This window comes from Bacillus rossius, chromosome 5 (genome assembly GCF_032445375.1).
Source record: "Bacillus rossius redtenbacheri isolate Brsri chromosome 5, Brsri_v3, whole genome shotgun sequence".
NCBI classification, from domain to species: Eukaryota; Metazoa; Arthropoda; class Insecta; order Phasmatodea; family Bacillidae; genus Bacillus; species Bacillus rossius.
The window spans coordinates 82,854,756-82,878,144 of NC_086333.1; the positions used below are offsets into that span (position 1 = coordinate 82,854,756).

Consider the following 23,389-nt stretch of genomic DNA (forward strand, 5'->3'; position numbering starts at 1 on the left):
ATAAAATATATTCTTCTTTCAGTTAATATGTTTTATACCAAAAAACCTAATGCTCAAAATACTGTAACACATTTACTACGATAACAGGTAAAAAAATCACATATTATGGCCATTAACCCTTATATTTCTCTGCAAAATATTTTAATACTATCATTATTCTGCAGTTACCTTCCAAATACCAGACTTGTAATAATGTTATTTGAATATTAGTACCTATGAATGGTTCAAACAATTTTTGTATTTGGTATGAACAAATGTTTATGGTGTTATTAAAAATAAATTTGTATTTTAATACATAACACAAAGTCCATTTCTAATCTTGTAACAGCATGAAAACACAATTCAATAAAACTGTATGTTGATTGAAGCTGTTATTTTAAAACAGGTTTAGATGGCATACAAATTGGTCTGAATTGTATTTTCAATCGAAGTCAAGAGATACAATTCCATCTTAAAAATTTAAAAAACAAAACAAAATAAATATTAACTGGCTTATCAAGCAAAATGTTTAAACATTTAATGTTAGTAGGGGGAGCACACAGGTTCTGGGGCACTGTAAACAATGGGCGTGGCAGGAGGTGGGTGTGGTACGAGGTGGGCGTGGCACCACGTGTGATTGGGAAAGACGTGTCTGGTTTAAAAGTCTTTAAAACTCGTTGACTGATGTAACACGTAGGATGTTACTTTCGTCTAGAAAACACACATAATATGTAATCTAATTTGTAGCAATGTGCTAGGTATTCGTAAGAGATATTAAAACTGATGTGAGAAAAAATATACATACATTATCTTTTATTTTTAAAAGAAACAGTATGTAAACGAGACTCATAAGAGATATCAAAACTGATGTGAGAAATACACATAAATTATTTTTTTTAAACAAATGTTAAGTAAACGAAACTATCGCAAAAGAAGAAAATATTATTACAAGTTACTTTTGCCTGGTAATAATCAAATGGCAGGTACAGGTAACTCTGTTAATAAAACACACACAACTTCCTGTCACTTAACTGGAGTAAAAAAAAATTGTTTCACACAATATTTTATTTTTAAATTGAAATAATATTTTTATATTTAACTGAAATAATGCATATACACGTAATATTTTATGTGTGGAAAAAAGTATTTTAACTTGGGAGAAAGTACATTTGTATACAGGTACATGTAATATTTTAAGTGTGGAAAAAAAGTATTTTAACTTGGGAGAAATTACGTTTTTCGTATACAGGTTGTGTCAGCCGGGGCTTCGCCCCACGAGCCTGCTCATCCTCCGTTCCCTTTCCCAATACCTTCCCTACCCGGCATTTGTGTCGTAACGTACGTAGCCGTGTGCGATTCAAACTGCGCGCCACGAACTACAGCAAGAGGGCGCTTAGATGCAGTGCGCCGCACCCCTAAATATATTAATTCACATTGTAAACCTTTTTCTTTTATTCTTTCGCCCCAGTGTTTTGTTACAGTTTAATCAGGTGTTTCTTTAATTTAAATATTATGTTAAATATAAAACTATAGACGTTGCCCGGGCGGACCCGAACAGGCACGGACTTGAACGAGGGTAGAAATGTTTTAGCATAATTCTTAATAACTACGTAAACATTAATGTATTTTAAATTACCAGTAATTTCTATATAATTATTAAATGTAATCTACTATTTACTTAACTTTCGCCGGGGCACGGAATCGCAGAGTGTGTAACGGTCATTGTGTTCGGCGCGAAGGGGCGCCATGTTGCCACCTGCAAACCATGATCTCATCCCAGTCTCCTTCTACAGCCGGCCGAGAGCGGACGTCTCTATCGACACCTCGAGGACATCACCGTTGAGTCACTGAGTAATAATTCCATAGTTTAATTTATCTGAATCTCTTTCTTCATCCTCGGGGCCTCTCTCGGTCGGAGAGACTTTTTAAATAATTAATAGTAACTTCTCGGAGTTTTTAATATCACCATCGTAATACGTAACGACTTGGGGCGGCCACGTGTATGGTCCGCCTCTTCATCTAAGCCGATTCGTGCCCCGGGCATTTTTACCAGTTGTACCAGTGAAGGAACGTGTACGGAAATAAATCGTGAGTACGTAAACTAATTAACTGTGTTACGTGTCTTTGTGTTCGGGGGGGACCACGTGGGACCCTAACCTGGTCGGCGGCGTGTGGGACGCCCTGAGAGCCCACGGCGTGTTAGAAGCGTGCCCGACGCTGAGAGCGGGCTTAGGCAGGGTCGAGAGCGGCGCGGTTAAAATCCAGAGGGCCAAATATCTCGCCGCACACGGGCCACGTAACGCCCTGAGTAAGAGTATCAAGCCGGGTCCACGTGCCCACTCACGTGGTGGCGCCCACTATTTAATATCGATAAATTCACCACAACCCCGTACGCCCTCAAGGTACACGTAATATTTTAAGTGTGGGAAAATAAATATTTTAAATTGAGGTAAATCTAAATAATATTAATTGAAGGCTTTTCTATCCGCGGCGCGTAGCGCTGCTGGCTGGCGGACCCTACGCGGAAGGCCGTCTGGGTTATTATTAAATCAGGAAGGGGAGCGCAGTCGCCACAGGTCTGCGAGGCTCTCGCACGATACAGCATTGGCAATATATAAAAATTTAATATAATGACTATAAGCGAGAATACTCTCTATATATGCACAAGACATTCCTTCAAACAAATTATTTTAGTTATGAATAATGACAACTGTGTGTGAGGTAATAAGAATACTTCTAATAAATTGGGTGAATGTTATAAATAATATTACTTTTTTAGTAATTGCCACTATGTATTTAATTACTGGAAAAAACAATATAAATATATCACTACAAGAGAACAATTGTCTTTAACACAAATTACAACCAAGATGCCGTCGCACGAGCAGACGATGCTCCACGTGACGTCAACAACCACCTGAGGATTCCCTCCACATGGCTCCCGCCCACGCCCCCACATGGCCATGTGGTGCCACGCCTGCCTGCTGCCACGCCCACCTGGACATGTGGTGCCACACCCACCTGTTTGATTGTTTACTGTGCCCCAGAACCCGTGTGCTCCCCCTACTAATATTTAACTTCTTTTTTATGACATGTGACAAAGATCAATTCCAATTGTGAATCAGTGTATTAGAGAAAATATACACGTATAGGTACTACTGCTATAATGCCTTTCAACTTATGTAGAATTTTTGGGTTTCCATAAAATTACAAACAAATTATTTACAATCAAAATATATACATTCAATCAAAAATATCATTTTAAAAAGTGAGTATTAATTAATTATGCTGGGGCTAACAGAAAAAAAACTGTAGGATTTTTGACTTAGTAATATTTAGAAAAAAAGACCATATACTACTGAAATTTTACATTTATAATTTTTTTTAACGTAGCAGGCCGGAGGTACTCGACACAGCACAGCAGTATCCCGACCCAGTCGCCATGCTGATGGCGAGGAGTCACGTGGCAGGCCGGAGGTACTCGACACAGCACAGAAGCATCCCGACCACAGTCACCATGCTGATGGCGAGGAGTCATGTGGCAGGCCGGAGGTACTCGACACAGCAGAGCAGCATCCCCACCACAGTCGCCATGCTGATGGCGAGGAGTCACGAGGCAGGCCGGAGGTACTCGACACAGCACAGCAGCATCCCGACCACAGTCGGCATGCTCATGGCGAGAAGTCACTTGGCAGGCCGGAGGTACTCGACACAGCACATCAGCATCCCGACCACAGTCGCCATGCTGATGGCGAGGAGTCACGATGCAGGCCGGAGGTACTCGACACAGCACAGCAGCATCCCGACCACAGTCGCCATGCTGATGGCGAGGAGTCACGTGGCAGGCCGGAGGTACTCGACACAGCACAGAAGCATCCCGACCACAGTCGCCATTCTGATGGCGAGGAGTCATGTGGCAGGCCGGAGGTACTCGACACAGCACAGCAGCATCCCGACCACAGTCGCCATGCTGATGGCGAGGAGTCACGAGGCAGGCCGGAGGTACTCGACACAGCACAGCAGCATCCCGACCACAGTCGGCATGCTCATGGCGAGAAGTCACTTGGCAGGCCGGAGGTACTCGACACAGCACATCAGCATCCCGACCACAGTCGCCATGCTGATGGCGAGAAGTCACGATGCAGGCCGGAGGTACTCAACACAGCACATCAGCATCCCGACCACAGTCGCCATGCTGATGGCGAGGAGTCACGTGGCAGGCCGGAGGTACTCGACACAGCACAGCAGCATCCCGACCACAGTCGCCATGCTGATGGCGAGGAGTCACGTGGCAGGCCGGAGGTACTCGACACAGCACAGCAGCATCCCGACCACAGTCGCCATGCTGATGGCGAGGAGTCACGAGGCAGGCAGGAGGTACTCGACACAGCACAGCAGCATCCCGACCACAGTCGCCATTCTGATGGCGAGGAGTCACGTGGCAGGCCGGAGGTACTCGACACAGCACAGCAGCATCCCGACCACAGTCGCCATGCTGATGGCGAGGAGTCACGAGGCAGGCCGGAGGTACTCGACACAGCACAGCAGCATCCCGACCACAGTGGCTATGTTTATGGCGAGGACACTCGCATCGTAGCTGCCATTCCAGTCCTTCAAGTAGCCTGCCAAAATCATAAGGATACAGCTACAAAATGAACAATCTACGGCTCGTTGTGAGTCTGACTGTAGAGCACTAAGGTCTAAATAGGCTGATACACCTAATGCAGTATCGTCCAAACTAGGGTACAGAATCAATTTCTCAACGACGGCAATTAGTTGCAAACTTGTTCCTAGAAACTTAAGTATAAATTTTAGCTTTTAATGAGTGAATGAAATTGGGTCATTGGACTTGGATAAAGGTTGACAAGTGAGATGATTCAGTGATGGATGCATTGTTGAGGGACATGAGCGATCTCTGACACCAACCACTGGCTCAAGCCAACATTCACGGCATATCCCACCTGTGGAAAACATGTGTTTGATCCCTGTGGCTAACACCTTGGCGTGAGACAGGTAGACTGATCACTCAACCAGGAGTGACACTGGTCACAGACTGACTAAAACAATTAGTCTAACCACTCAACCAGGTGTCACACTGGTCACAGAATGACTGAGGCGAGCAGTCTGACCACTCAACCAGGAGTCACACTGGTCACGGACTGAGGCGACCACTCAACCAGAAGTCACACTGGTCACGTACTGACTGAGAGGAGCAGTCTGACCACTCAACCAGGAGTCACAATGGTCACGTATTGACTGAGACGAGCAGTCCGACCACTCAACCAGGAGTCTCACTGGTCACGGACTGAGGCGACCACTCAACCAGGAGTCACATTGAGCGCAGACTGAAAGAAGCCAGGTGCGCATACCCGTGAGCGGGCCAAGCACGATGAAGACCACGCCTTGGGAGGCCATCTGCAGGCAGAGAGAGGTCCAGAAGTTGTCTGCAGGGGCGGCCGTGGGAAGGTAGGCCGCCTTGACGCCCCGACTGGCCCCGAGGAACACGCAGGCCATCAGCATTCCACTCGTCTCCATGGTCAGCGTCAGCACTGCAAGCACATGGTCCACACAACTATCTGCGGATTTGGAAATAATAAATAATTCAGACCAATTTGTATGCCATCTGAACCTGTTTTAAAATAACAGCTTCAATCAACACACAGTTTTATTGATGTGTTTTAATGCTGTTACAAGATTAGAAATGGACTTTTGTGTTATGTATTAAAATACAAATTTATTTTTTAATAACAGCATAAACATTTGTTTTTACTAAATACGAAAATCGTTTGAACCATTCATGGGTACCAAATTTCAAATAACATTATTGCAAGTATGGTAGTTTGAAGGTGAATGATAAATAATGATATTATTAAACTATTTTGCAGAGAAATATAAGGGTTAATGGCCATATTGTGAATTTTTCCTGTTATCTTAGTAAATTCTTAGATGGAGACACTAAAATATTTATTCTGAACAGGTGTTGAATTTTATAATAATATACACCAGAAAATAAAATAGAAACCTCTTGTTCCTGCTTGAAGCGTAATCAATAGTTACCTGTAGAACGAATTTAGCTCTCAATGGTCAGTTCCCCTATTCGAAGTGCTTGTATATCGGTATGGAGTGTTGGTGAAGCTCAATTGGCGCGAATTGGTGAGGTGAAAAAGAAATGGAATGTATGTAGTTTTTCATGGGTGTTGGAAGATCTGGAGACTACGAAGAATCATAGCATCGTTTTGCTACACATACACTTTCCTTCACTGGTGTAACGTAAATATCCCCTGAACATAAATTTGGGAGACTGGTGGACCTTTCAGTTTCAAAGGCAAAATTGTAGCACACATGATTTCGTCTAAATCTAAGTGCCTCTATACTTATTTTTACTTTTAATTAATTTAACATAAATCAACAAAACATGGATTCCACAAACAGGTTAAAAGGTTACTTATTTTATGTATACATATTGACAAATATATTAAAATTATAACATTTAATGAATGGGTTGACAAATATATTAAAATTGTATTATTTAATGAATAAGTTGGAAAATATATCAAAACTACAAAATTTAAAGTATGGGCTGGCCCTAATTAGAATATTACTATTAAGTTTAATTTGACATAGTTAAACAGAATCATAAACAATAGGTTAAAATAAACAACCCCAGACTTTTAGATATTAGTGCTTAGAGCAATGAAAGTCCTGTAATGAAATTTTTTTGGTTGTTCCATTCTATTTAATGTTGTTATCTCATTTTTCAAGCTGTAGACATCACTAAGAATTTGGAGGACTGGAGATTTTAAGTTCGCTGGCTGGAGGTTTCCATAATTTAAAATAATTAGTAAATTAGCGAAGTATAACTATCACTACTATGCACGCAGACTGACTAATTACTGGTTAAGAAATGAGACTAAGGACAACATCCCTTGACTAGCCGACTACATTTTCGTACGAAGACCAGACTGTAGTCTTGTGCTTTTCGCCGAGTATTCGATGTGGTCAGTTTGCTAGGGCTGCGCGGAGTATCTGCGTGGCGGTAGTGACTTGTAATTATAAACAGGCTATGGCTCTCGAAAGAAATGGGGGGCTTCGGCTACCGAACCGAAAGGTTCCGAAGATTTCCGAGGGGGTGGTCGAGAAATACTGACTTCGATATCTCGAGGTTGGTGTTTGTGTCCGATCGCAGCGCGACCTACTGAGGGGTGTCCGAAACAAGGAGAGATCGACTTGCGTGAGGCGACAATGAAGGCATGGAGCTTATGGAGGGGACTAGTGCAGTGCTCTGGTGGCTTGGAGACAAATTACGGGGCACTGCTTGTTGCGTGAGGTGCCAGGGGGCAGACATTTAGCGGGCGTTCAAACACCCAAGGGAAATAACTCTCAAATCCACCACGAGAGGGCAGAGGCGGTACCTACATTCAAAGTCTAGTGTCGAGACCTTGAGACAGGCCGCCCCTGGCCGGGGTTAAGCGGTGGGTCATTTCTCTTGGCAGAGTTCCCAGGAAAGCCTTGAGAAAGGGGGAGTGGTGGTTGGAAACTGTGATGACACTGGGAACGAGGCTGCACTGAGCCCGGAGACGTGACGGGGCGTTGGGGAAACTGAGTCCCTGGACATGGCTGACATTGCTAGCATAAGGCTGGCTCTCAGAACCGAGCTGCTCTGGGAGAACGCCGAGATAAGCCGCCTTGATCACGGCTCGGAGGAGAATTACAGGCGACGGGCGTGCATCAAAGTGGGGATAACACGAGCGCGCCTGCTAGCTCGCTAACTCTCTGCAAAATCAGATCTACCTCTGGGAACAGGATTAGGGAGAATGGCCTGACAAAGATTAAATGGGAGTGTACAGAGAGCGGAAAAAGTTTAAGTTTTTAGCTGCAAAAAAAAAAAAACTTGTAAAATTGCTTTTCAAAATTCAAATTTATAATTGTGCCAAAAATGCTAATTCACCGCACAGTTTACAGTTGCACTGATTCTGTGTATGCATACATCCTTGGTTGGCCAATCGGCACCAGCTTGAGAGCGGGAAAGTTACATAAAGTTCAGAAACTAGTTCCATTTAACACAAAACAAAAGTTTTTTGTCCCATCGTTTACCATAATCAAATCTAAAAATTAGTATATATATATATTTATGTCTCTTGCAATTTTAGGGATCCCATTCGGTTTCTACAAATTAAAAAAACCTTGATATAGGACTCAGTATGCATTAAGGGCATACGAAAGGTTATCATTCCTCAGCCATGCTCGAGACCAGGGGGAGGGGGTGATAGGTTCGTGGGGTTGGACCCATCCTTTCCAGGGTTAAAAAAACAGCGAAGATAGAACAAGAAATCAAAGCAAATTAGCTACTTATAGATTATTTTATATTTACTATAATACTTAGAGGGCTACAATAATGTATTTAGTTCCCATTATAGCCCGACATGACTCATACAAGCAGCAAGAACGTTTTTTCCAAGTAGTCTATTTTATGGTTTGCACAAGTGTTACTGCAAGCATGTCTTTCGTACAAACTTGACATGCGTGTTTCATTTATTTAATAATATAAGTATGTGTGTATTTATGACTGGTTTTCAAGAAATCTTCAAATAATTGACTTAACAACAAAGTATTAAAAACAAATAAATAAAATACCAAAACATGAAATGTTCAGTTTCTTCAAGCAAAATCATTACCTTGCAAAGGTTTGAGTTCTAAATGTTTGCTATTCCCTGAGATTTTATTTAAGGTGACAGTAAATTTTCTTTTAAAATTCAGTTAAAGAGAAAAATGATTAAAAAATAAGGGGGGGGGGGGGGGTTTGTCTGTAAAGTCGGTTTAAGAACGATAATTTTATGTGATAACCTCATAAGAAAACATTGATGAAAAATTGCATTCTATTGTAATTTTCAAATATTACTTACAGTTTTTGCAAATTTAATTTAAATAACTTGTTTAAATATAATCACGAACAATTAGTTCAAAAAGCCCGCCTTAACCTGTTTGATATTATGGAAGATTTTTTTCTCGCACGGTGGTTGGCCGGTTATTGCACGCTCGGCTCAGGCGGAAGGTGACAATGAGTCATCGATTTATAAGACATCACCACGTGATCAGGGGCGCAACAACAAGGGGGGAAAGGTATTTTGCCCCCCTCCTCTGAAACCTTGAAGTGGGGGCAAACGGGGGCAAAGAAAGTGCTGTGTAATCAATTTTTTGACAATAAAACTGTTTAAATAGCACCATTTTCCACCTTGAAATACAAATTTTCCCGGGGGGGGGACCCCCCCACCCCCCGCTTCAATAGGGGGGATCGATGATTCTTTATAAAAAGGTATATTGCCCCCCCATTTGGAAATGTAGTTGTTGCGCCCCTGCACGTGATGGTCGCACCGGCATGCGGTGGACCGAGGCTACTGACCCGTGCGCGAGGCCACCAGCAGCAGGAAGCCCGCCAGACACACGGCCCGGGGCGATGGGTGGAAGCCGTCCAGGCCTACGGGCAGCAGCACCCTGGCCGCCAGGTCGGCCGCCGCCACGACGACCAGGAGGAGCGGCGCCAGGTCGCCGGCCAGCATCAGCGGCGTGAAGAAGGCGTGGTTGACGTCGGCGCACTGCGCGAGGGCCAGCCCCAGCAGCAGGCAGGCCCGCGGGAAGTCGCGCAGCGCAGCCAGGTCCAGCCCGAAGGGCGTAGGGCTGCTACCGGCCTCGTCGGGCACGCTGCGAACACGTGCAACCTCCGTGACTGGTGGTCGACAGACCCTGGCACTGTTCACTGCGAACACGTGCGACCTTTGTAACTAGTGGTCAACATACCCTGGCACTGTTGACTGCGAACACGTGCCACCTCTATGACTAGTGGTCGACAGACCCTGGCTCTGTTGACTGCGAACACGTGCAACCTCTATAACTAGTGTTCGACAGACCCTGGCACTGTTGACTGCGAACACGTGCCACCTCTATGACTAGTGGTCGACATACCTTGACACTGTTGACTATGAACACGTGCAACCTTTATATCTCGTGTGGTCAACAGACCCTGGCTCTGTTACAGCGCTTCCTCCTCTTTCCCTAACTGGTTTGGAAGCTGACTCTGTCCAGATCGGGAAACATTCGCACACGGGTTTTGGTTTTCAAGCAGATTTGCTGGACAAATGGTCATAGTCGAGGAAACGTATTCCAGTATGACATGCAAAAATTCTGGTGGAACCAGTTAAAGTGCTTTGTAACTCAGTGCCAAATTGTAACACACTAACTATAGTGGCAAGATCAAAAAGTTTTTTTTTCTAGCAGGGGGAAATTGTGGGAAATCAGGCATACATATACTTTTCTTGGGAAACTGCAGCTTCTGCCCCAGATCTACACCCTCTACTCCCATTGCTTACTCCTGAGGGCAGATTGGAAACGTCTGGAGAGCAGCAGGTTCAACATTGTTCAGTTATTTCTAAGAAATGAAAATGCATCATGGCTGAAAGAAGTACTAGGGAATACACTAGCAAGGCAAATTTTATAAATTTTATCACTTACCTTACTATGATGGAGTATCGTTCCGAAGGTTTCCCAAAGCTGTTTGCTGTGGTCCTACTAATAACATAGTTAGATTCTTTTGTATTTGTCGTTTTATTTTCAGGTAGAAGACATTCCTTCTCTTCCGATTCTCCAGAAACATTTGGGTTTGTGAAATGTTCAACACTGTTCCCTAAAACCTCAAGATTATCTGTTATTTCGGGTTCACCAGCTATATCTGCGCTAGTTGTGTTATTGACATCTTCATTAAAACTAAGATCATGATTCCCGGTCATTGTTACGTCTGTTGGTACAGAACTATTGATAGACAAGCTTTCAGTCATTTTTGTTTTATCGTTTGACTTTTCAAGGCTTATGTGATGCACTTTATTTTTTGGTTGATAGAATATAGTGTTATTTTCCTCGTGTGTATGGTAGTCGTTCTTACCCTCAACAAATGCAGCACCATATTCATTTCCTTTGGAAAAATCACCCATATAACCCTTAGTGTATGAAGAATTTTCTAGGGTTACGGGAACATCCTTTGGGTGTTCTTCGTTTTCATAAGTCTCTGTGTATATGAAAGGATTCACATGTGCTTCAAAGGGAGCTGCGAAACCTAATGAGGTTGCCTTTTCATCTCTGGCACCTTCGTATTTGGGCTCTTCTGCTATCGCTTCTGGTTCCTTGCTATCATTCCCACTGTCTTCTTCGCTGTCGCTGCTACCCAGGTCAGAGGTATCTTCCTGAGTTGCCAGCATGTTCTTTATTGACATATTTTCACGAGGAAGCAATGGCTGTGGAATGGCAGTTGGAAGATTCGTTTCGTCTTCACCGCTCTCTCCCACAGAGAGAAGGGCATCGTCTGGAGTCACAGAAATATCGGGCAGATTTTCGCTAAGAAGCTGCGGTTGTATGCTGCTGCTCGTTAGACCAGGAGTGTCTTCTTGAGTCCCCATCGAAAAAGTCATTGAAGTGTTCCCAACATCCATTTGATTTGAATGGACGGGATTAAGATTACTCTCATCCTCGGTGGTGCCACTGAGCCGAACACTATCTTCTGGAATCATCGAGTTAGTAGACGGATTGCCTTGCAGAAGCCGTGGTTGTACGTTGCTGCTACTTATGAGACAGGAATTGTCTTCCTGAGTTACTGGTGTGTTATTAATCAAAGTATTTGCGAGATCGGTCGGCTGTGGATCGACGAAAGCACGATTGTTCTCATCTTCGGTGGTGCCACTAGCGAGGTGCTTCGCCGGGATCTCGGGTAGAGCCCCGCCGGGAAGCTGAGGTCGCGGGTCGCTGGTGGTGCCGAGGTCAGCGGTGCCGGCCCCGGTCAGCGGGGTCCTCCAGGGAGTCGCGGAGTCACGACGCTGCCCGGGGGGTGTCTCGGGGGTGGCCGTGTCTTCTTCGTCGGGCCGGGTGATGGGCGGCTCGGAGCGCGCGCTCGCCAGCGACAGCGTGGACCACCAGAGGCCGCTGCCCTGCGACCCGGAGCTGCGGAGGGACTGCGCCGCCGTCAGGTAGCCCGCCGTCGTGCCGCTGGAGCCGCTCCGGTCCGAGGACACGGACAGCTGCCGCGAGCCTGCGCCCAAACACGCTCTGCGCTACACTCTCGCCTGCAGAGATCCTGAGCCACTCAGGGCTTCGTGCTCGGTGCCACAGAGTGTTCCATCAACATATCCTCGGACACACCTTGTCCGTAAGCCTAAGTGCGAATGCAAACCCACTCTTGGGGAAAGATCTCAGGAGACACGGGCTCCCAACGGCTACAGGGCGAGGGAACCAATCCCAGTATCGACATCAGCTGACCAGCGGGTGGCCCCACTGATATCCCACAGCTGGGCCTTGATCTTTCACTCCAGCACGGGACCTCTAGTTCACCCACACTGCCCGTGGTCCGGGCCAGGACCTATGACAGCTCTCCCAGGCTAGTCCCGCTCACTGCATCTAACCTTCTCATAGATGCGGACCCCTCAGTGTGGAATACCTGCCATTCTGCCTTCTATTTGACTACCGCGTTCGACTTTGGATTTTGTGACGGGAAGCATTCTTTTCACAGACGAGAGAGCCAAACTCCCGATCGTGCATCTTCGGGGTTTTGGTTATTTTGGACAACTCATGATAACTAATGGTCAATTAAGTTAGGTTAGCTACATTATAAATACTTTATGGTTGATTTGGTTAGGATAGCTGCATTAAAGATACTATGAAATCATGTAAACGGTTTCCTAGCCCTGGATAGCTACATATTAAAAAATTATTTGCTAAGCAACCTTCAGGGAACTTCGGGTGTGGCTCTCTCGTCTGTGAAATGAAGGCTTCCCTTTTGTGACACGCCTTAGAAGAACTCGAGTCAGTGGCAAACATTCATCACTCGATTGCTCAAATCCCGTGTGATTGAGTCAGTCACGAATTGGGAGCCAACGAACAGTTTACTGGCTCTCGAGTGTATTCAGAGATACTATTGTACAGCCTTGTGTTTCAAAACTTTGCGAAATGGTACTGTCTCCACTCATCTCTCGTCTGGTAACAAAACTGTAATAAAAGTATATTTGCATAATGACTTGTGTATGAATCATGAGACTAGACCTTACACTCTATCTTGCCTGCAATTTTTTTTAATAGGAATACTAGGAAGCAGAGAACACCCCAAAAAAAAGTACAACCCTAAATTCTGACCACATAGAGTTTTCCATCATCAAGTGTTTCTATTAGAACACTTTTCTACCATTTTGCCTGTCATACATGTCGTGACTTCCGTCATGGAGAATTTCTTTGATCCACTAAGGGAAAAAAAAATGATTACAAATTAATTATTATTCTTTAAATGTTTTAAATGGTAAAATATTTTTATCTTCCAGTTATCTTTGTAAAACAGTAATTGAAATAGTCAATTTTGCATGTAATAAATTTGTGGATGAAGTAAATAACGAATGAAACAGAGAACTTACGAAAATATATTTTTTTTCAGCTTGGCTGAATTCGTAATAAATGTGGTTACGAAATGTACATCTAGCTCGTGGTAACCTTTGTTGCAAACATACAGCCTACTCACGTTCGTACGACTTGGGCAAATCGAGCATTCCAGAAGAACCGCCACGCAGTCTTCTGTCTATTCTGGAGTCTTCTGACTGTCTTCTGGCTGGAATGGAAAAAAACTGTACGTGTGATACATTCTTCTGACAACCTCTTCCTTCTTCGGGAGCATTCAAGGTTTGTTTACGACCGAAACAATAACAAATATTCTAAATTTTAAGTAAGATTTTACTTAACGACATCTTATTAATCTGCCATCGACAATGGTTAAACGTTGTGTCAGTGACCCTAAACAAACACACGCTGTGTCAACTCAAAATCAGCCGAGATGTGTGACATCTCTGGTCACGAGAACCTAAGAAAGAGTTTCTAAAGAAATAATATCTTTCTTCCCTTATTTGACGAGTGACTGTTTATAACTGATAGTGATAGTCTCACATTGTTCTTTAAATGATTCATGCAAGGGAGAAATACAATTTCTTGGACATACGCCTTTGCAGTTTTGCACTGTTTGTCAAGGATTCAAGAACGCAAATTAAGAAATAAGCATGAAAACATAAACCCACAGAGAACAAGACTACATAGCTATGCCAAACAGATAAACCCAGCGATAGGCTATACCTAAACTGGTATAATGGACAAGACACAACGACAGCACAGACGAACGCATCCAAACTTAAATATCGGGCAGCAAAGGATTCCGTGGTAAGAATTTGCCTGTTTGTGCCTGGGCGGGAACGGATGACAGTGCCCGAAACATCGCAATTGTTTTGTCATGAGAAACATACCGTGTTCATCGGTGTTTTTCGTCATTGTGTTGTGCACAATATGTGTTTTATCTTCATCGGCTGTGTTCGTATATTCGCTGCGTGATCCAGGTTTTGTTGTCTGCCTGCATTTACTACGATTGTTCCGATTGTCTCGTCGTTGTTAACTCTATGTGTTGGTCTGTGCTGTAGACGCTGTGTTGTCCATTGTGTCTGTTTAGAGTTCATCGTTGGGTTTATCTGTTTGACATCTGCTTATATAGTCTTTTGAAATAATAGGCCTCACCTATCTGTACGCAAAACGGTGTGCTGATGTTTATTAGAGCCCACACGATTAAAAAACTCCTCATAATTTCCGTGTGGTGTCTATTTACGAAAAGAATGTAAGAATATGCTGAATAGATTTTTCTAGTCTTAAGTTTGATTATGTCAATATCTCTCCTGGTCTATACAAGGAACATAGTTTGAAGGTGATTGAAGCTTTAAAGAAGCTTTCTGTGTGTTTGTGTTTTTCCAATGATTTGCGTTCTTAAATTTTCTTTCCCCTTGACGAACAGTGGCTGACTGCAGTGGCGTGTGTCGTCAAGTGTCTCGGGGGTCGCGAAGGCCGGAGCTGCAACTCGCCGGGGCTTACCGTCCGAGCTGTCACCTGGCGGCCGCAGACTGCCCAGGCTGCCATCTGTGTCTGTGCGCGGGGTCTCGCCCTGCGGGAACACCACATAACTTAGAAAGATCATAACTTAGGAATACGTAACTTAGAAACACACAACGCAGAACCACACAACTTAGAAACGTCATAACGTAGAAAGTCATAACTTAGAACTATCACAACTTAGAAACACACAACTTAGATTTGTCATAACTTAGAAACACGTAACTTAGAAACACGCAACGCAGAATCACACATCTTAGAAACGTCATAACGTAGAAAGTCATAACTTAGAACTGTCATAACTTAGACAATTCTAAGTTATGTGTTACTAAGTTGTGTGTTTCCAAGTTGTGTGTTTCTAAGTTATGACAGCACCCCTCGCCCTGCAGCAACACGAGGGGAGGTCACTACCTGTCCGATCCAGTGGCGTGCACGGGAGCGCCAGGCGGGAGGGGCATCGCTCCTCCCTCCCCCAAGTCCATACAATACCACGAACTAGGCACCGGAAAAATTCGCTGGTTGAATGACCTCTAGGATGAACTTTATAGTTCTACGTACACTCGGTCAAATGTCACCCTCTCATTGGCTGCTCTCTTGTGGAGGTGCCCCCAACGTAGCGGCCTGTGATTCGACACAGCTTCGGTTGAGTGTTTCTCACTGGCCCAGAGTCATCCAGGTGAGTTGTGAGCCAATAGCAGAGCCAGCACTGAGGTATAACTATTTGAATTTCAGGCTGTCGTGAAATGAATCCGCGAATTTTTCCGGTCTCTACCTATGAACACCCGTCACCAACACCAACAGAAAGAAAGAATTTGAAAACCAACAGCGAGGAAAGTGATACTTCCCCCCTTCTCCCTTTAAAATAATGAAACTCTCGTAGCTACCGAATACGACGTACTACAGTTTATTGCGTAGAGGGAACACACACATCAGAGAAACCAAAAGTTTTGGTTTTCAAAAAACTGTAAAAAACAAAAAAAAAGTCTCTAAGTAAACTTTTTTAATTCCGTAATAATATATCTGCTCTCATAGGCGGCCGAATAAATATGTAGAAGATAGTCTTTTAAAAAAGCTTCCTTTAATGATTAAAAAAAAAAAATTATGTTTTTTTATTATAAAGTGTATATTTGCATATTTTTTATAGAAATGTTTTTACGTTGTATTAAGGTACTTCGTTAGTTCAGTTTCGTCGATCCCAAAATTATTTTCGCGATATTAAATAAAAAGGCGTAAAATAAAGGATATACATCTCCGACACCTCCATACTTCCACGGGAAGCCTTCTTTTCACAGACGAGAGAATCAAACGCCGATCGTGCATCTTCGGTTTTTTTTTGGTTCATTGTAACTCATGATAACTAATGGTCAATTAGGTTAGGTTACCTACATTATAAATACTTTAAAACATTGTGGACGGTTGATTTAATTAGGATAGCTAAATTAAAGATACTGTGAAATCATGTAAATGGTTTCCTAGCCCTGTATAGCTACATATTAAAAAGTTATTTGTTAAGCAACCATAAAATGATTTTACAGAATTTTTAATGTAGCTATACTTGCCTAATATAGCCAACCTTCCACAATGTTTTAAAGTATTTATAATTTAGCTAACCTATCCTAATCGACCGCAAAATTTAATGCCACACCGGTTTATACAATGAGACTGAACGGGAAAAAAAAAAGCGAGCATGAACTTCGGGGAACTTCGGGTGTGGCTCTCTCGTCTGTGAAAAGAAGGCTTGCCAACGTGAGTATTCGGGTCTGTGCAATAGAGAATGTACATCATAGGCTTCCCATCTACGACGGCATGCGTATGGAGGGAAGCCTAAGATGTACATCAAGTTCTGTCCGTATATATTCAATGGTGGAAGTGACAGGCTGATAGTGAAATGTAAAATAATATCCTGCGGGTCCGGTTCCGTTTACGTTTTTTTTACTTTTCCGCGTCATTGTGGAAACGGGCGTATGTAACAGGCGTGTTGTCATGTGCCCCATCGCCAACAACCTGTATCCGTGTTATCGTCTCCGGATACCCGCAGGCCAGCCCGCGTCTTACGTAACCTTGGATTGAGCGTTCGTTCGTTGGGGCGAGTGTTGTTATAATGCGGCACACACACCTCTACCCGGTTCCTGCGCTCCGGATACCCGTGGGACTAAGAGCGACTCATGAGGTCGGTCGCTCGCTGCCTGCCTGCCCTTCTTCTTTTCTCTCTGCTCTCTCTGCTCTCTCCGTCCTTCCTTCATTTTCCTGTCTGTCTTGTCGGTCTGTCCGTTAGTTGTTTGTACCACCCACCCCCCTCCTCCTCATCATACTTAACAAAGGTTAGAATTTTTTATGTGGAACTTCTTACTCTCCCGTATTTACTCTTAGGGACTAGAGAAATTCGCGTTTTTAATCAATCACTCACCTATAGGATAAATTCCACGATCCTGTACACACTTGTGTAAATTACACCTGCTCATTGGCTACTAACTCGGGACACCTGCTAATCGGGATGCCTGTGATTCGATAATTCTTTTGGTCAGAGTTTTTCATTGGCTTGGAGTGAGTGTTTCAGGCTTATTTTGTTGGTCCAGTCACTTATCAGAATGAATGTGAACGAGCTTGGATTCTAGCCTATCTAGAAATGAATCCACGAATTTTTCCGATCTCTATTTACTCTTTTCTTATAATTTACAGTCATAAAAAGAAATTATGACAACTTTTAAAAAAATTGCTCATTATTACAATGTTTTACAATCCTCAGTTAACACTGAAACGTAGAAGAGATAGCGTAGCGTTCATCATACTGTAGAGACACAAGAAATTGCTAGCTTATGTGTATTCGACGCCATATTGTTGAATAAAATAGTTTAATTATTAAATTTTTACTGTTAAATCTTAAATGTTGAATCAGTTCAATATTGTTTGTAGGAAGTATTTACAGACTGATTTCTGTCGTTTAAGCAAAATCAAATATACACACATATACTTAGTCTTATAATACGTGTTTAAAAATGTTTCAGGATAATTTGGTTTTAATCTATCTAATGAGTGCTGCAATTTTTAGTTTGAAACATTTTTAAAGAGAGCGCACGTTCGTAATTCTTTAGAGAACCAACACAATCTTTGACGCCATGTTTGTTCCAACACAATTTTATTGGCTAATAAATTATAGGTATTTTAAAGTTGCGATTATATCTTGTTGTGACTGTTCAAGTTAACAAAATGAATTCCAAGATAGTTTTACTACCATAAAGTTTCCTTTGACACACCAATTTGCTTAGTACATTCCCCAATGTTCGCCCAAATTAATATTTACGGGTGCATGTTACCGCACGTGTGACTGACATTTTGACAAATTTGGCTCGTTTCTGCAGTTACTGCAATAAAATTGTAATGGAAACGAAATAGTTACACTTGTAATAATATCAGTTTTATGCATATTATTGTTACATATTGTACTACGAAACCTCTCAAACAAATGAATAAAATTTTAAAAAATTGCAAAACCTTTTTAGTGGGAGTTATATACTGAACAAACCTATTGACTAAATTCAATTTTAAGTCGTTAAAGTAAAACACAGGATGAAAATAACCATCAAAAAGATTGGTTGTCTGTAAAGTCGGTTTACGGACGATAGTTTAACGTGACAACGTCTTAACAAAACATTGATGAAATGATTGCATACTTTTATGAATAAAATTGAATCATTTTTATTGAATTATCACTATTTTGTATGAATACAAAGAAGGAGTGATATGAAATCTACAATTTAAGTGATAAATTAAATTTTATTTGCACTCATTAATTCAAATATGTTTATTACTTTAAACGAAGAGATTATTTTAACTATAACTTTTATACATGTTTGCTATTTAACTTCTTCCAATCTGTGATATTCTGTTAAGGATAGGACGATGATAGGAAAAGTAGGAAACGAATGGGAGTGTTTCAAGTTTAATGTGCCTCGAAAAAAAGTCAAATCGATGGTTGTTCCAATCGAGTGGAAGAGAGATAGATGCGGCGCAAGCGTACAATGAGCGTAACGGGAAAATGTGCGCAACGGGACATTTTTTCGTGCGTGCATCCGGCGTTCATCGATTTATTAGACGTCACGTCAAAAAGTCTCAATAACATTTTATTTAGTCCACACATTTTTACTCGATACAATGAATTCCAACGCGGTAGGGAGACGTTCGAACATCGTTCAGAATCATCAACCTCTCTGACGGTTATGTTCTCCGGATACCAGGAAGCAGAGTGTCGCGCCGGTCACCTCGACCGCTGCGTGCTAGAAGCAGCTTCTTGGGTGTGCGGACAGGGACAGCTTGCTTCTTTTCACAGACGAGAGAGCCAACGTCCGATCGTGCATCTTCGGTTTTTTTTTTGTTCATTGTAAATAAAAGGTTACGTTAGCTACATTATAAATACTTTAAAACATTGCGGACGGTTGGTTGATTTGGTTACGATAGCTACATTAAAGATACTGTGAAATCATCATGTCGGTTTCCTAGACCTGGATAGCTACATATTAAAAAGTTATTTGCTAAGTAAGCCACCATAAAATGATTTTACATTATTTTTAATGTAGCTATACTTACCTAATATAACCAACAATCCACAATTTTTTAAAGTAGGTATTTATAAAGTAGCTAACCTATCCTAATCGACCGAAAAATTTAATGCCACACCGGTTTATACAATGAGATAGAACGGAAAAAAAAAAGCGAGCATGAACTTCGAACTTCGGAAAAGTTCGGGTGTGGCTCTCTCGTCTGTGAAATGAAGACTTCCCGTCTGGGACAGCTAGTTAGTCTACTACTTTGTAGCTGATACACGCCTGTTTCAAGTACTGCAAACGAGTACACTATTCAAGTATCAAGTACTTTAGTATCAGTTTAGAATTCACCTGGAACACCACGGCCAATGTGCGCAGAACCATATCGCAGATGACGGTCACTTGGGCGGAGCTTGTGAAAGGGGAGGGAGCGGCACGACGAATAAGGGATAAAGAAGGGAAAAAATGTAGGGGAGGAAGCGCAGGGGAAGGAGTTGAAGGAGAGGCGCATAGCGAAATTGTAACGAGTCGTTTTGTTTATGTTTATTGTCCCATATAAAAGTAGGGAGGCCTAAGAAGTACATAAAGTTCTGTCCCTGCCAGAACACGCCCGAATATTCACCTTCGGCCAACCTCGGGTTTATTTGTATATATTTATATTTCTCAGTTTATTTTAATGTAGCTATACTAACCTAACTAACCGTCCATAGTGTTTTAAAGTGTTTTAATGTAGCTAACCTAACCGACCACTTTTAATATTTGAATTCATTTTTCCTGCGCAAAAATAAAACAAATCCCGAGGTTGGCTGAAGGTGAATATTCGGGCGTGTTCGGGCAGGGATAGAGATTGATGTACATCTTAGGCTTCTCATCAAAGTACACTCAGTGCGCAGTGCGTACTTCTTGCGAAGACTGAAGACTCAGATTACGAAAGGCGTGGAAAGAGTACACCGATACCTTTTTTCGACTAAGAAAAATATAGAACGAGAAAACTGATACCTTTTTACGAAGAACGTGGAAAGAGAAAACACCCTTTTTACGCTGGTGATGACGGCACGGAGGATGTGTAACCTGTAACGAAATGCTGATACTTTGTTGCTTCTTGGGACTGCTAATGCTGTAGCTGATGCAGAAGTATCAGCTACTTGTAACCAGTACATTACTGTATCAGTAACTGGTTGGAACAGACACCGAAAATAGTAGTAGTTACTAACATGAGGGTTGGAGCGACGGTTATGATAAGGGCGCAGGCGGACAGCGACCAGCTGCTCACCTATCCGGGCAGGATGACGCGCTGAGAGGTGGCGGACAGGTCGCTATCACTCTTTATAGCAAGTTCTTTTCCGTATACCGCTGGCAATTTAGTAAAATGTTCCTTCAAAACTTACAGAAACATGCATGCCTAGGGGGAGATGAATTGTTGAAGGGCTGCCCATCCAAGGGGCAACTATTCAGACAACCTTTCAAAAACCCTACTGTCAGAAAAATCCTGATGGGCTGCCCTTCAAAGGGGCAAGTTTTCAGGATTATTTAAACACTTAAAGAAATATGTTTTCAGAAATTGGATGGGCTGCCCTTCCAGTCGCTGTACAAACAAACCATTGCCAGAGGGGTGTCGCAACAACTATCGCCCTTATTTCCCTTGGGAAACAGCGAACTTCTGGCAACCTAACAACCTAAAAGTCTTTACCTTTTCGGAAGAAGATGTTGGCTACCTTGATTTTTTTTTAAATTAGTCTTTCGTTGCTGGGAATATTCACTATAAATGTTTCATTTTATCTATTTTCCAATACGAAATACTTATTTTGTTTCAAAACTTTAAAAAAAACTGCATACCCGCAATGTATGAGTTTCGGAATCATAACTTCAGTTTCAGTCTAAAAAAAATACACATGTGCACACATCTGCACATATGCACAAGGTAGCAATGCTTATTTCATTACTGCCAATATAATTCGGCATTGTCAAAAACATTTCCAACGAATAATAGTTTGCAATCATCCTAAATACACCACTCCGTTTATACACCATTCGCACAATTCTACAATAAGAATTTTTTAAAATTATTATTTTTTATTTATGTCATTACTTTTAGAAATTTTCAGTGTTTTAGTTACATTTAAAACTTAATTGCTGATGTTGGCATTACTTACAGGCACTCGAGCACTGACCTGGGGGGTCGCACCGCCGACGGGAAAGTCCTCGGCGTCCCGGGAGACCAGGCTCGGAGACCTGGCGCCGAACACACGCGACCCTCCTCCAGAGTACACGCTGCCGACAGACAGGCGGCCCCACCAGGGTCTCTGCCCCCCTGATCCGCCTGCAACAAGCCCTCTCTCTCTCACCAGACAGGCAGTGCTGTCCCCGGAGACCAGGCTCGGAGACCTGGCGCCGAACACACGCGACCCTCCTCCAGAGCACACGCTGCCGACAGACAGGCGGCCCCACCAGGGTCTCTGCCCCCCTGATCCGCCTGCAACAAGCCCTCTCTCTCTCACCAGACAGGCAGTGCTGTCCCCGGAGACTAGGCTCGGAGACCTGGCGCCGAACACACGCGACCCTCCTCCAGAGCACACGCTGCCGACAGACAGGCGGCCCCACCAGGGTCTCTGCCCCCCTGATCCGCCTGCAACAAGCACTCTCTCTCTCACCAGACAGGCAGTGCTGTCCCCGGAGACCAGGCTCGGAGACCTGGCGCCGAACACACGCGACCCTCCTCCAGAGCACACGCTGCCGACAGACAGGCGGCCCCACCAGGGTCTCTGCCCCCCTGATCCGCCTGCAACAAGCACTCTCTCTCTCACCAGACAGGCAGTGCTGTCCCCGGAGACTAGGCTCGGAGACCTGGCGCCGAACACACGCGACCCTCCTCCAGAGCACACGCTGCCGACAGACAGGCGGCCCCACCAGGGTCTCTGCCCCCCTGATCCGCCTGCAACAAGCCCTCTCTCTCTCACCAGACAGGCAGTGCTGTCCCCGGAGACCAGGCTCGGAGACCTGGCGCCGAACACACGCGACCCTCCTCCAGAGCACACGCTGTCGACAGACAGGCGGCCCCACCAGGGTCTCTGCCCCCCGATCCGCCTGCAACAAGCCCTCTCTCTCTCACCAGACAGGCAGTGCTGTCCCCGGAGACCAGGCTCGGAGACCTGGCGCCGAACACACGCGACCCTCCTCCAGAGCACACGCTGCCGACAGACAGGCGGCCCCACCAGGGTCTCTGCCCCCCTGATCCGCCTGCAACAAGCCCTCTCTCTCTCACCAGACAGGCAGTGCTGTCCCCGGAGACCAGGCTCGGAGACCTGGCGCCGAACACACGCGACCCTCCTCCAGAGCACACGCTGCCGACAGACAGGCGGCCCCACCAGGGTCTCTGCCCCCCTGATCCGCCTGCAACAAGCACTCTCTCTCACCATGCGGGCCCATCAGAGGGACTCTCGCCACGTAAGCTCTCTCTCGGTGCAGCTACAACCTCGTTACAGGAAACACTCCAGTTTCCTGTAAGAAACAAAGCCCTTGACCACCCTCAGCCGGTGTACACAAGGAGAAGAATCACTTGTACCCTTCAAAGAATGTTACCTTGTTATTGAACTCTCGGCATTGACACAAATACTTGTTTATCAGAGGCAACTGGAGTTTTTCCTGTAATAAACAAGCCTTTTTTATCAATGCCGATAGTTCAATAACCAGGTCACATTCTTTGAACAGTACAAGGGATTCTTCTCCTTGCGCAAACATACTGAAGGTGATCAAGGACACAGTGGTCCAGTCATCAGCGCGAAGCAACTGAATCTGTGCTTCTAACCTACTTTGCTATCCAATGAGTCCTCCAAATAATAATGATTATTATAATTACTAGAGATCATGCAACTTCATGGCACAGTTTACCACTAGTAAGAAAATCTGAGACAAAATAATAAAATTCA

At 43.8% G+C, this 23,389-nt stretch overlaps 2 protein-coding genes across 3 annotated transcripts in view; both read right to left on the reverse strand.

Moving 5' to 3' along the window:
- Positions 1-103: 103 nt before the first annotated feature.
- On the reverse strand, positions 104-22,064 carry LOC134532129 (uncharacterized). The gene is made up of 7 exons (XM_063368464.1): positions 21,635-22,064; positions 14,905-14,974; positions 13,523-13,609; positions 10,486-12,049; positions 9,380-9,678; positions 5,349-5,528; positions 104-4,601 (listed from the first exon to the last, which is right to left on the reverse strand). Exons 3-7 carry the CDS (start codon positions 13,548-13,550, stop codon positions 4,489-4,491), a joined length of 2,184 nt encoding a protein of 727 aa, XP_063224534.1. The 5' UTR covers positions 13,551-13,609; positions 14,905-14,974; positions 21,635-22,064; the 3' UTR covers positions 104-4,488.
- Positions 22,065-22,089: 25 nt separating this feature from the next.
- The window catches only part of LOC134532131 (uncharacterized), a 40,166-nt gene continuing 38,866 nt past the window's right edge, over positions 22,090-23,389 (reverse strand). For both annotated transcript variants that reach the window (XM_063368473.1, XM_063368472.1), the window contains one exon: positions 22,090-22,853. In XM_063368473.1, coding sequence (XP_063224543.1) covers positions 22,417-22,853 — 437 coding nt within the window. In that variant the 3' untranslated portion in view covers positions 22,090-22,416. The remainder of the gene's footprint in view (positions 22,854-23,389) is intronic.